At 34.9% G+C, this 14582-nt stretch overlaps 1 protein-coding gene across 1 annotated transcript in view; it reads left to right on the plus strand.

Moving 5' to 3' along the window:
• Nucleotides 1-14582, plus strand: part of RYR2 (ryanodine receptor 2) — a 384696-nt gene that overhangs the window by 348492 nt on the left and 21622 nt on the right. The window contains exons 85-93 of the mRNA XM_066546800.1: nt 862-942; nt 1907-1995; nt 3422-3550; nt 4211-4315; nt 7883-7964; nt 8866-10169; nt 10566-10630; nt 12477-12624; nt 14140-14226. Coding sequence (XP_066402897.1) covers nt 862-942; nt 1907-1995; nt 3422-3550; nt 4211-4315; nt 7883-7964; nt 8866-10169; nt 10566-10630; nt 12477-12624; nt 14140-14226 — 2090 coding nt within the window. The remainder of the gene's footprint in view (nt 1-861; nt 943-1906; nt 1996-3421; nt 3551-4210; nt 4316-7882; nt 7965-8865; nt 10170-10565; nt 10631-12476; nt 12625-14139; nt 14227-14582) is intronic.

Here is a 14582-nt window from a genome sequence, read left to right on the forward strand (position 1 = left end):
CCTTCTGTCTCATTTGATAAGCTGTTCTATGTTTTCCTCAGTTGTGATTGTTTTCCTGGGTGAATGGTTATTTCTCCTCATGTCCCTGTACAAAGTTAACTGTATGTATTGATATACTTGAAATAATGATGTGTTAATTGAGGGCTTTTTAGTATACTGTTTCCGGGGGCGGAGGGGGGGGGGGAAGGCTTGAAGCTTTATTCATTTGGATGTTAGTTGTTTACCAAGAAATTAACTGAAGGGCCTAATTCAGCAAAGCATTTTAGCATTTTGGCACTTGGTCTTAATTCATTCTATTTATATTGCTTTATTTTGTCAAAGGAGACACTTCTACTTTGTGTCAGCGGCAGACAGATAATAAATCCTCAAATATTTCAGTGTAAATAGTTTTTGACAGTGCATATAGCTGTAAATTTCATGGGTTGTTTTAGAAAAATTTAAAATCTAGTAGTTTACTTGAGGACTTATTTCCATAACTGTTTGATTAAATCTCATTCTGTATTTTAAGTACCTTCTTTTGTGATGAATGGGAAGGAAATTGATCCAACCCTAACCTTTGTATGTGACACAGCCTCCATGCCCAGTGAAGTCAAACAAGAATGTAAATCAGGGATTATTTGTAAAATGTTGCCAAGCTCATGCTGCCATATTTATAAATCAAAAATTAAGTTTTGTAATTGAATTTTTTTTATAACCAAATAACTATCTGCCAAGCACAAGTCATAGGTGCTTCAGATAGATTGGTGGTTATAAATTTTCTCTCTCCTTCTCTCTTAATATTAATTATGGAGATTTTCTTCAGGGCTGTGAGGTGTTACTTGGCAGACTGTGATAACTGGCTTCCATCTGGCCTTTCTACAGGGGAAAAGGTGATGCAGGATGATGAGTTCACCTGTGACCTCTTCCGCTTCCTCCAGCTGCTTTGTGAAGGACACAATTCAGGTTTGTGGGCAGGAGAAATCAAGGTGACAGTAACTGATGATAAAAGCTCTTAATTGTTGGAGGATTGGCAGCCTTCATAAAATATTATGAAAGGTGGAATAGCTGCTAGACTGTACACAAAGGGAAAATCTTTAAGTGGAATTAAGTTGCCAGTGTTTTTTAACAGCCCTAATTTTTTAGATAAGATAATTGTTTCCAAAACAATGAGTTTTGGATCTTGACCTACTAGGAAAGTTAAATTTACATAGGAAAATGTATGTGGTTTGTAACTTCTAGACATGGAAGATTCAGAGGAAAATGTAAGAGGAAGTTGTATTGATTGTCCTTTGGCATGTGTCTGCTTTCTGGTGCACACTGTTTTCCACTAATGTCAGTTTGAATTGTATGTGAAGTTACAAGGCACACAATACCTTTCTTGAAGAAATGACATATCTTTTAAATATAAAAGAACACATTAAAAGTGCATAATTTAATTTTTTTTTATCATTAAGTATATTCCTATGTGTTCTCTCTGTCATTCTTCAGGAATGAAAAGAGAAAAAAAGGGATATTTTTCCTTTTTAGGCATTAGACATATTTCTGACTTAGTCATCAGGATTTGTGTAATTATTTGATTTAATTTTACTTAACAAAATATATTCTGAGTATAATTGCATTGATATTGATGTAGTTCTAGTCATAAATAGATTAAAGAAAGACCAAGTTACAGGTGAAGTATGTAGACAAGGTTCTGGCTTTAGAAGTTCACTGGTATGTGATCTCTGCAATAAGATGTCAAAACTCTTACAATGATTTATTGACAAAAACAAACAAACCCAACTAAAAATAAAAACAAGGAAAGAGAAGAACATCCAATCCATGTCTCTAAGCTAAACTTTTCTAGACCATCGTAAACCATAATTAATTTTCTGTATTGTTTCAAAACTTAAATAAATTTAAATTAAAATTCTATTTGAATTTTTAGATTTTCAGAATTACCTGAGAACTCAAACTGGTAACAACACAACTGTTAATATTATCATTTCTACTGTGGATTACTTATTGAGAGTTCAGGTAAGTAATTTATATATGAGGACATAGATGAAAATATTACTTACTTCTATACAAGTTTTATTAGAGGAACACATTTATTTGTCATCATACTTATTCTGGTCCCTGTAGACCAAGCTGACGAGAAAGGCTGAAATTCTCTAGTGGCTGTAGTTCTTTAAGAATTGCTACTTTGTTCAGGGAGAGTGAAAGGCAGCATAGGTGTGAAAGACTGGTTCCAGGCCTTATCTGCAGGAATGTGATGGAGGCTGTTAACCAAGGAGAGCACAGAAGATGGGGCCATGCTCAGTGGGTCCCTGAGCACAGGTGTTGACTGAAATTACCCTGTGAATGAGAAGCTTTTTGTATTGCTCAAGTTCAGTTTCAGCCAGCTGCTTTTTCATCCGTATTCTGATTTAGGCTGAGCACTGGCCACTCTGTAAATGAATGCCCATGTGCTGGAGTAGAGTGAAGCATAAGAATAGCACATTTTCTGAGAAGGAGAAAAAAAGGCAAAAGGAAAAAAAACTGCAGAAGGCAGTGCGTTAAAAACCCTTTCAGTAATCTATTTTTAACTATCTCTCAAATCCTTTTAATATGAAAACATTTAATTGTCACAGGAATGTAGAAATCAATGAAAAAAAATTGCTTTGTATCCAGATTACAGCATGTGAATGGTGCAAAAACATATTTTGTTATAAATGTTCATAATTTTTACCTGTAATTGTCTTCTTTCTGAAAATCACTGCACATGATAATATATTATGGTTTGTTTTTTTTTTAAGTATTTATCTAGTTAAGTTCCCTTTAGCCATTCATTTATTTGCTCTGAGAATTCCAGACTTTGAAAATTCTTTTTCTTTTTTTTTGTTTACACTGCTGCTGTTATCAACATTGCTTTCTATCTTTTTGCACTCTGTAGAAGTTGTGGAGACAATACAATGATTTTCATTCCATTGCTTACTTTGTTGAAAATTTAATAAGCTTGCCTTTGGGGAAGATGGAGAGAGGAATCATGCACACAAAGCAACATTTGCTCCCACTATTGACTAGGTGTCAAGCAGGCAGTATAAAGAGACATTGTTTAATGAACAGCATGCAGCATGGCAGTACTACTGAGCACTCCCTTTCAAAATGCAGGTTGTTATATTTCTAAGATCAGATACCAAGTCATCTAATTTTAATTTATTTTATTTTGAGGTTTGCTGTGGGGTATTTAAGTTATTTCTTTCCCTGTATTTGTTTTCCTATTGATTCCCTTGAGATGAAACTATAATTCTTGAAGTAGTATTTGAGAATCGCTGGGTGGTTAATTTAAAGCCTTTTTAAACTAAATAAATTCTAGAACTAGAGCTGTCTAACACTGTTTTTTCTTATATTCATATATTCTATATGAAGCCAGTTTGGCCACAGAATCTCTTTATGCTTCTCACAACTGTTTTTTCTTTAGGAGTCCATCAGTGATTTCTATTGGTATTATTCTGGGAAGGATGTTATTGATGAACAAGGACAAAGAAATTTTTCCAAAGCCATCCAGGTTGCAAAACAAGTTTTCAATACTCTCACAGAGTATATCCAGGTAAATTGATTTCCTCAGAATGTTATGAACTTGAAAGAAAATTCATCATACATTTAGCATGAAGATATAAAGTAGCTAGGTATAACATAGAAATATAATATAGATGCATTTATTCTTCAACATTATTTTAGTGCATTTGTTTATATATGAAGCTAAAGAATGAAATATATGTATATAACTGTCACTACTCTTTAGAATTTTCTTTAAGTATTTTTTAGCGCTGTGGTCTACAATATGCTGGGGGGAAAACCAGGAAACTGATTCTCTAATCCCTTATGTGAATTTTGCTTTAACCTTCTCTAAGGTTTTTCCTAATTTACAGAACTACATAAAGAAGAAACAGCTTGAAGATTTGTATCCTTTCAGCACTTATTGTTTGAAGTTGCAAACAGTTACACACTTTGGGGGTCTGAATTAGTATATTGAGACTTGGCTAAAACAGGCCAAGTTATTAGGAGTAATTATTAGGTTATTTTTTTACAGTCAGTGGTGTTATTAAATACATAATTCTAGATATGTTTAATATTTCATAGGAGTTTCTAAAGGACAACCCTAAACTATACACTTATGTGTATTTCTTCCTCTTTTTGTTGAATTTCTTTCAAACAAACTTTGGTTTTCTTTTTTCTTTTTTTTTTTTTTATGTTGCCTGAACAATAGGGGCCGTGTACTGGTAATCAGCAAAGTCTGGCACACAGCAGGCTGTGGGATGCTGTAGTTGGTTTCCTTCATGTATTTGCCCACATGCAGATGAAGCTCTCTCAGGTATCTTTTTAGTTTACTTTTTCCTTCATAAGTCACTAGCATTTTTGTAAAAGAGAAACAAACATTAATAAAAGCAGTTGGTAGAAAAAAATAAAAGCCAGAGATGATAGAATACAATAAAATTGAGGGAGAAAATTTTAAAACTAGAACGGGTGTGAATAGCAGACCTATAAGGGGATCACTGGCCACTGGTACAAAGCAGATTAGATCAAACTGCAAACAAAGTATATCACTGATATTCAAAAAGAACTCTCAGTTCCGGTCTTCTATACCAAAATTCTCTCACAGTGTTTTCTGCAGTTTCCTTTTATGCAGGACCCATCATGTTCATTGATAGCTCCTGCACTGAACCCTGATTCATCTTTATTAAACCCTAGTTCAACACATGTCTGTAAACCTTTTTCATATAAACCTTTTTCACTCTTAGTAGAGAGTAGTCAGACCTTATAATGAGTGAATTTCTTTTGGACGTGAGTACTCATTTCATAAGCTGTAGAAAGAGTGAAGGGGACTGGCAGAGACACTTATTTAGAGTGTGAAAATGAGGTGTGAGGAATCCTATCCTTAAGAAGTGCAATTTTCAACTTCTTAAATTTTTAAAAGAATTACACATTTTAATTCAATGCACTGATTCTGATTTTTTGCATAATGTAATATGTTTAGAGAAAAATGTCATAAGCTTGTGAAAGTGTTATTTAGAAATACAGCTCTGAAGTCTCTGAGGTTTTAAATTTCATTATTTGTCTCCAGAGGTGTCCATGTAAGTATTCTTTGCATAAATTGAAGTAGTCTTGATCGAATTATTTTTCTCCCTGCCCTTGGAACTTAATGGATGAAAGTAGGCTGCTTGCTGACACTTGTGGACTTTGAGCTACAGGTACACTTCTCATTCTTTATGGCTACATAGAAGTCTTCTTCCCACAAATGGCATCACAGTAAAACATGATTTTCAAGATAAATGCATTGAATTTCTCCTGAAGTGCATTTAAAAGTGCCTGTAGATACTGTTCTGGTTTTGAAACATCTTTGTTATTTAAAGAATTTTAAAATAGTCAGTATTTTGGTAGGCCACAGTGAAGGCTATTATGCTTCTTCCTATTCCACTAAAGCAAACTGGAAAGAGGTATTTAAGTAGTTACTGACAGTAAGGCAAGCATGTGGTAGCTATGTGCTGCTTATGAAATAAGATGTGGCTATTGGCAAGATTTGCTTTTACAGTAATGACAAGTTTATAGTCTCAGCTGTGCCCAGAATGGCTTCACAGCATCTTTGATTACTGAATCTAGAAAATAACGATACTCATCCCGCCTCTTCAAAGATAGCCCAGCAGCTGTGCACAACAGGAGTGTGCACTTACTCCTGATGTTCTCTGGGATGACAGAAACACTCCAAGTGTATAATTCCAAATGCATCACTCTAAATGATGATGGTTTCTTTCTCTTGCTTGGAGTTCAAGCTTTTGGCTTTTGAAAGCTCTTTATAGAGTCTAGCAGGAAACATCAGAATAGTTATGGGCTCTTTTTTTCATTTATATTTATTACAAGAATATTTCAATGTGTTTTTCAGATTCTGTTGAAATACCAGTTTTCAAAAGTGGTGTGGCTAAGTGGAGTTATAAGGAGTTGCTGTATGGCTTTGGTCTGTAAGAGGGACCTGCCTAGACTGAATACTTGGGGTTTTTTTTCAATCATGAGTTTCCAGAGCACTTTTGGAGAATATTTGAAGCAAGATTTTAACAGGAGAAAATTAAATCACTGTTTTGTTTGGGTTTTGCACTTTATTTTTTTTCCTTTTTTTTTTTTTTTGCATTTGAATTCTCTATCTTGTACCAGGAAGGAACAATGTGATAATAGTAATATTCTTAAGAATCTAAGGTAGAAAAAGAAAGTACAGTTTTCAATCCAAATGAACAAAGACAATCTGGGTTGTAAATAACTTTTGTAGTTAAAAGTTTTGTAATGAAAACTTAGAGGGCAAATCAATTAAAAATCTTGTTATTTCCAAATTATGCAGTTTTCAATCCAAGATCCAAATTGTCATCGTTGATGGTGGAGTGGGTGCTTTAGACAATGTTTATTATAAAATCTTTTTATTTGAGTCTGAAGAACAGAAAGAAAACCTTTTTTGTATTTTAAACTCCTTCATAGAAAGGGGTTTAAATGAAAGTAAACCCTTCCTTAGCTTCAGATATTTTTGACAGTTTAAATTTAAAGAATTACAGAGGTGTGATTAAATCAATGTCCTGCAAGTTTTAATGATGATGAATTTATAAAAGATGAGTTAGTTATTAAAAAAATTGAACAGACAGATCTTAACCAGAATTACTTACTACATAGTATAAAAACTAAAACCACTGGTCAACTATAACACTTATTGTCAAAGCACACCATATGAAAGCAATTCTGTTAAAGCAATTATATGCAAGCTAGCAGAAGAAATATTACATAGAGTTGAATGAATCTTATCACACTCCATTTTGTGGTGTACTTCTTCCTCTTTCTCTCAATCCTTGTAAAGTAACTGTGGAGAGGTGTCCCAAATCCAAGGGAGAAATGCCACATACATCAAGTTTGTGGAAGAATCTAACCATGAAAATGGCATGGATTTTTGATAGCAGAAAGAAGTTGGCTGGCAGTCATAGGCCTCTAGGTCAGTTCAGCAGCTTATCTGTCAAGTCTGACTTCAAAGGGACAGGTGTGTGTTTAAAGATGGTAAGCCAGCCTTTTAGCATATTGACCACTAAGAAGCAGCACTATGGTAGCTCATCACAGATGCTTGCACTGCTTTATCTCCTGACTGGGTTCCAGGCCAAGCAGATAAGCTTTATCAGGGCAAAGCATCCTGCCACAGCCATAGAGTACCTTGAGTTTGTTGTACCACTCACTGAAGTCCAGCAAAGCTCAAGTATTTGTTATCAATGGCATGATATAGCAGTGTATCACTGAGGAAGTAATTAAGTAGTTGAATAATTCTATCCAGACAGACTCCAGGCAAGTGATATAGTAAACTCGGTAAACCCAATGAGATAAGAAGTGGCTAAAAATCAATTTAATTGCATGTCTAAGGATATATTAATGGATCCTTATCAATAAATATTTTAACATTTTATTTCAACTTTTCTTTTTCCCTCCGAAAAGTTCAGTGACCTATAATGAAATTGCTCATTTTGAATCACGTTATACTTTGAGCTCTATGTGCTACTGCTGTTGCTGTTTTTACAATTTTCCATGGCTGTAAACGTGATGACACCAAAAGTGACAATATTTTAGTTGACACAAAACATTACAGAAGAACCATCTGTGACCTTGACATACCCAGTTATTGCTTTAAATCTTTTATCATATTCAGTTTTCTCTTTATTTAATTACTCTTTCTAAACAGATGATGGTGTAAATATACTGTGAGAATTTGAGCAATTAATTATATTTTCACTGTATTACCGTTTTTGACACTTCTAGCTTTTTAACTTCTAAGTCTGCTTTTTACAAGGTGAAATATGCATGCACATAAATAAATGTCAAAGAAAGCAATATATCATTTATATTTATATACTGTTTTGTTGTTTAGGATTCCAGTCAAATTGAACTATTGAAGGAATTAATGGATCTTCAGAAAGATATGGTTGTCATGTTGCTGTCTATGCTGGAAGGTAGTAAAAATGTGAAATCTCTTTCGTAGTTGTTCTAGCAAAGTTTTTACCTTCGTAATTTTCTTCATTTGAGAGATAGTGCTCTATATTTCTTTGCATTTTTAATTTTCATGTCTCAATTGTGAGAAGACTGAAAGTCTTCAGGTCTGAAAGTAAATGGGAGATTGAAGTGGGGTAGTTGACATAGGTTATGTTAATTCTGAATGCCATAACTTTATAAAATCTGGAGCTAACAGAAGTTCTGGGTTTTTTCTGTGAACTTGACTTATCTTTTGGGTTAGATGGTTAAATGGCTTTTACATTTAAGTTGAAATCTGGAATTCTGGGGATGAAACTGTTGGCCAGTCATTTTATTAACAACCTTAATATATTGCATTTATTTTGGTAGTGATCTTATCCATAAAGAACAGCCTTTATTCATCTAGTGACTATGTTCAAGGTCCTGAAATTTTGATTCCCCAGGCTTTGGGCTCATAGAACGTTACTGAAAAGCAAAGTAAATTCTTAGTACTGTAGGCTGTGCTCTGTATGGACCCTACTGAGCTGCTCATCTAAATATTAGTGAACTAGTGACATTAGATCTGTCTGTGCTGCACTATAGGGAAATTTATTATATGCTACCCCACTTGTAGTACTGCATTAAATGTATGATCTCTCTCTCTACAGGCCTTGTTAATTCTTCCTTTCTGTAATTGCAAATACTTAGTCACATTTTTTCCAAGTCTTAGGGTAGAGTTGATAGTAAAAGACTCCAGATTTCATAGCTAGCTTCCTCATGTAAGTGTGTTATCCAATAATTTGTCATTCTTACTCTTTGATTGTTTCACTGATCATTATAATACACTTTTCTTTGCCAAAATATTTGCTGATATTATCTCTAATATCCTGTCATTATCTCTAGGTAATGTTGTGAATGGAACTATAGGAAAGCAGATGGTCGATATGCTTGTGGAATCATCCAACAATGTGGAGATGATTCTGAAGTTTTTTGATATGTTCCTAAAATTGAAAGATTTGACTTCCTCTGATGCATTCAAAGAGTATGACCCTGATGGTAAAGGGATAATTTCGAAGAGGGATTTTCACAGGGCAATGGAAAGCCATAAGCACTACACTCAGTCTGAAACGGAGTTTCTGCTGTCATGTGCTGAAACAGATGAGAATGAGACTTTGGACTACGAGGAGTTTGTGAAACGATTTCATGAGCCTGCAAAAGACATTGGTTTCAATGTTGCTGTTCTCCTGACCAACCTGTCAGAGCACATGCCCCATGATACGCGCTTGCAGACTTTCCTGGAGCTCTCAGAGAGTGTGCTGAATTACTTTCAGCCTTTCCTCGGACGTATAGAAATCATGGGCAGCGCAAAGCGCATTGAACGAGTTTATTTTGAAATAAGTGAGTCAAGTCGGACTCAGTGGGAAAAACCTCAGGTAAAAGAGTCAAAGAGACAGTTTATATTTGATGTTGTAAATGAAGGTGGAGAGAAAGAAAAGATGGAGCTTTTTGTTAACTTCTGTGAGGATACCATCTTTGAAATGCAACTGGCTGCCCAGATCTCTGAGTCAGATCTGAATGAAAGGTCAGCTAATAAAGAGGAGAATGAAAAAGATAATTCTGAGGAAGAAGATCCTAGAATGGGTTTCTTCTCTCTCGTGACCATGAAGTCAGCTTTAGTAGCTCTCAAGTATAATTTAATGACTCTTATGAAAATGCTCAGCATGAAGAGTCTAAAGAAACAAATGAAAAAAGTGAAGAAAATGACCATGAAGGACATGGTCATGGCTTTGTTTTCTTCCTACTGGAGCATTTTGGTGGGCTTACTATATTTTGCTTGTAGTGTTGTCCGGGGCTTTTTTCGCATCATATGCAGTTTGCTGCTTGGAGGAAGCCTAGTAGAAGGAGCCAAGAAAATCAAGGTGGCTGAACTGTTGGCTAATATGCCAGATCCCACTCAGGATGAAGTGCGTGGGGAAGAAGAAGAAGGGGAGAGGAAACCATCGGAAGCTGCATTGCCTGCAGAAGACTTGACGGATCTGCAGACTCTAACAGAAGAGAGTGATCTACTCTCAGATATATTTGGTTTGGATTTGAAACGAGAAGGTGGACAGTATAAATTGATCCCTCACAATCCAAATGCTGGTTTGAGTGATTTACTGAGCACTCCCTCCTTAGCCCCAATGCCCGAGGTACAGGAAAAAATCCAGGTAATTGTATCTTCTATTTCTGATAGCTATTTCTCTCTTTCGTGTATTAAATGTAGTCTTGAAATAATACTTGCATCTTTGCTTTTCTGGGTTTTCTGACTTTTTTTTTTTTAAAGAACCATGTATAATTACTAGTGTTTACTCTTTCTGATGTCACAAACCTGAATTTCTACAGCCTTCTCTAAGGACATATTGTTTTGGATTGCTTTTAATTCAGTGCTAAATTGCCTCTCTTCATTCATGTAAATCAAATTATCATATTTTTTCAGGTTTTCCATTGTTTAACAAAAAAACTCAAAGCCCCCTAAGATTCTGCATTCAGGGTATTCTTTTAATTAACTCTGTACTGTATAATAATAATATTTACACATGGTTTTTAATCCTGGTTTTCTGTAGGAGAAGGTGAAAGAAGATGAAAAGGAAGAGAAAGAAGAAACAAAATCAGAACCTGAAAAAGCTGAGTATGTATTACTTTAACCTCTGATCCTACCAAAAAAAAAAAAGTGTTTTGTTTTACTGAAAAAAACCTCAGAAAAACCTCAGGTTTGTTTGTACTCCTTTGCCTTTAATTTTCTATCAGTTCTCATTCCAATTAGGCTGGGGTGCTTTTTTAAACAGTTCTCATCTGTGCACATTTGCAAGGAAATGCCCTATAAGCACCACTATGATTCTATAATTTCCCTTCCCAGAAGCATCCTTTGTAATCTCCATTTAATTTCTATTTAATTTCTTTTAGAATGTGCTTAGTTGTTTTTTTTTTTCCTTGGCAAATCTTAAAACTGGAAAAAAAAAATTTTGAAAACTTTCTAAGAGCACCTGAGTTGCAGAGACCTGCTATCCATCAGTGATAGAGACTGAATCTGCTTTACTCTCTCCCATTTGCTATGACATGTTTTGAGTTATTTGCATTTTGCAAAACCTTAACATTCCAGTACAATTTTAATGAATTACAGAGTACTCTGACATCTTTATGAAGATATTTGATCAATAATAATTTAAACCCTTTTAGGACATGTTAAAATCTAATGTTAATGCCATTAGCTCAGAATAAAATAGTGGAAAGCAAAATATAGTGCTTGGTTTTAACCAGTAAAAACTGTGAATCTCCATCCCTGTATTTTATGATTCCTGATACGTGTACATTTCTATGTACAGTTTCTGTATCTGATTTATCACTGTCAAAATTCTAAGAAGATCCCTTAGTCTCAAACTCTAATAATTACTGCTCTTCTGGGATGACAAGCACTTGTCCATAACAAAAACTCATCTTCTTAACCAGTGCAGCAAATTTCTAACTTGGCCACTATAACTTTGTGAGGGGAAGTCTTCCTGACTTTTGAAGGTCATTCACTGTTGATTGCTCTGCTTGACTGTGTGAGTTGCAGTAATACTTGTATTCTCTGCCAAGAGTACAGTACCTGGCACTATTAGCTGCCCTGAAGCTACTCCTGACATGACAAACTTTCAAGTGAAAGTTTATCAAATGTCTTCTAGGAAGAGGAGCCTGCTTTGGACATCAGTCATTCTGTTTGTAGATAGGAACAGAGAAATAAATAATGTAATTTAGAAGTTGCCTCTCACTCTGGTTTGGCTTCAAATAGACTTCTGTGATCTTTTCATCTATCATGCTGACAGTTCAAATTAACTTCTAAGACAATTCACAGTTCTTTAGATCATGTATTTGGAGAAGGCAGCCTGTGAACTCTGACTTTCTCTAATGAGACAGCATGGTGATACTCGCACACCAGATGCTGACAAAATCTTACTTCATCTCCTCCTGGAGTGGGTACTTATGACTTCATCAGGTGGGCAGAAATGCAGAATTTAAAACTTGAGGTTTGACTTGTAAGGGCAAGAAGAACCAAAGATTTCTGCAGCCTTTGTGGGAACTGGATTGTTTAAGTGCATGAGGTTGGAGGGCAGCATTTAAACATGTAGGCACTCATGCAGACATAGAGCTGCCAGCTTACAGACATTTTGTCACTGCAAGAATCAGCTGCATAGTTATGAAGAACCTCTGATAGCAAGGTTGGCAGATTTTTGTTTACCTGCCTCTACCAGCTAACATTTCCACTTCAGGGTGCTGAACCAGTAAGTTCATCTGTGGCCTTAACCAGACTGTCACCCTTGCCAGCACTTTGGACTGAAGAGGGATATTTGTCATGTGCATGAACTGCATGAGTCATGGCAACTTGAGCCTCATTAAAAGACAGAATTTCAGGGTGTTTTTCACAAAAAAGTCTATTTCAGGGTGTGATTTTAATTTATTAATTTGACATACTATTTTGCCTTTGTTTTTATCCTAAGAGGAGAAGATGGAGAAAAAGAAGAGAAAACCAAGGAAGACAAGGGGAAACAGAAATTAAGACAACTGCATACGCACAGATATGGAGAACCAGAAGTTCAGGAATCAGTTTTCTGGAAGAATATCATTGCATATCAGCAGAAACTTCTTGTAAGTTGTTATCTAACTTACATGTTTAGCTGTTGGCCAAGACACATACCACAATATTCTAACAATATAAAGACAAATAGCATCTGGTGGACCATATTCTTCTATCCACCATTGTCCTTAAAGAGAACAATGAAGAAAAGGTTTAATGGGAATATTAGAGAAAAGAAACACGCAAATAACTTAGTATACAAGATATTAATTCTTAGGAAGACCATTATTATTTCAAACCTAGACATTCAGAGATGCCTGTGTATCATGGAAAACATCCATGCATTCTTATGGTAGTAAAATCCTGAATTTTTAAAGCAGCCAGTGAAACAGTAGGAGTTCTCCTTCCCTGAGAGACACCTTTGGGAAATTACAAGCTTTCCTTTAAAAACAATCAACTAAGATACAATGCTTAACCTGAAGTGAATAAGAAAAGATGTTGCAGATTTTTTTTTTTTTGTGAAATAGCAGATCAGTATTTTTTAAGCTTTTCAAAACCTGTAGAAAATAAGACCATATGAAAATGTAAAACTGCATCTGAGAGTCTCTCAGTAAAATATCAGATAACATTTGCTCCATAGCTGCTTAAAATCCATTCATATTCTCTGAGACCAGAGTGAAATGCAAAGCAAAAAGAAGTACACTTTTGCTATGTATATAATATATAATTGTGTAGGGATGGCCTACTTCTAGTATGAGAACATAGCAAAGCTACAAAGCTGTAGTCAAAATCTTATTAAGAAATTAAGTGTTTAAATTTGGCTTTTGAACTGAGATTCACTTTTAGGCTGCAATTCCCATTGCAATCATGTGAATTTAGCTAAATTTTTTTCTAATAGTCTCATTTTATATTTCACTAATAGTCATCTATGATTAGGGCTGAAAAATGGCAGAATTCCTGTAGGAGTGTTAAAATATTGAAAAACGTGTACTGTAAAGGTTTGTGTGTTGTCAGGAAGGGAAAAGGTACATTTCTGCAGTCCTTTTGATAGCATCAAAATGTCAGAAAAGCTTTCTATTCATGGTACTCAGGTCACATGTGAATTTTTGCTGGCCTGGTAAAAATGCAGTTGATTTAGGAATAGAAGATGTTTAAGATAAACTTATATGCAGAGGGTTTTTTTTTTGGTAAAAGTAGCAATTTGCTTTATCTATGAATATTGAACTACAGGGAAGATAGAGACTTCTGTATTATTACATTCCTCTTATATTGTCATGTCTCTGTGTTGTTTCCAAGTGTATTGAGAGGATAATGAAAAATATGTAAGAGGCAATTAGAAATCCTTCATCTTTTATGAATGGAGTGAAATGAAAGGTCCTTTATTCATTATTGCACATGTCAAGTAGGAGAGAACTTGTACATCATTCAAAATATTTGTTAGTTGTTTTTTTTTATATTTATAATTCTATTAAAAAGTTCCATTAGGGAAAAAAAAACCCACAAAAAAACCCCTCTCAGCAGCAACTTACTAATGATGGTTGAATCTTTATTAGGCAAAGTGTATTTATGTTCTGTCCTCTTTTCAGAATTATTTTGCACGAAACTTTTACAACATGAGGATGTTGGCGTTATTTGTTGCTTTTGCCATCAACTTCATCCTTCTTTTCTATAAGGTAAATTTCTAAAAATATAACTATTTAAGTTGTACACTGGAAAACATCTGGATTTTGTAGTCAATATGTTATGGTAAAACTGCCTAACATGTTAAATACCTGCTTCATCCTACCACTTCAGAAATCTAACATGGTAACAGCTGAAATGTTTGTGTGAAGTAAAAATAGATTTCCAGTACACAGATAGCTGTTGACAGAGCATTGTGCTAGGACAAAGGCAGCAGGCTGAGAGGCACACCCTTGCCTCAGATGCTCCATTTCCCAGTACAGTGAAGCTGCCAAGCTGAGCCTTCATAAGTAACTTAAATGAATCCATGTCAGTTGAGCTGTTTTCTTGTGCCATTATGCTCTCCTGA

This window comes from Molothrus aeneus, chromosome 3 (genome assembly GCF_037042795.1).
Source record: "Molothrus aeneus isolate 106 chromosome 3, BPBGC_Maene_1.0, whole genome shotgun sequence".
NCBI lineage: Eukaryota > Metazoa > Chordata > Aves > Passeriformes > Icteridae > Molothrus > Molothrus aeneus.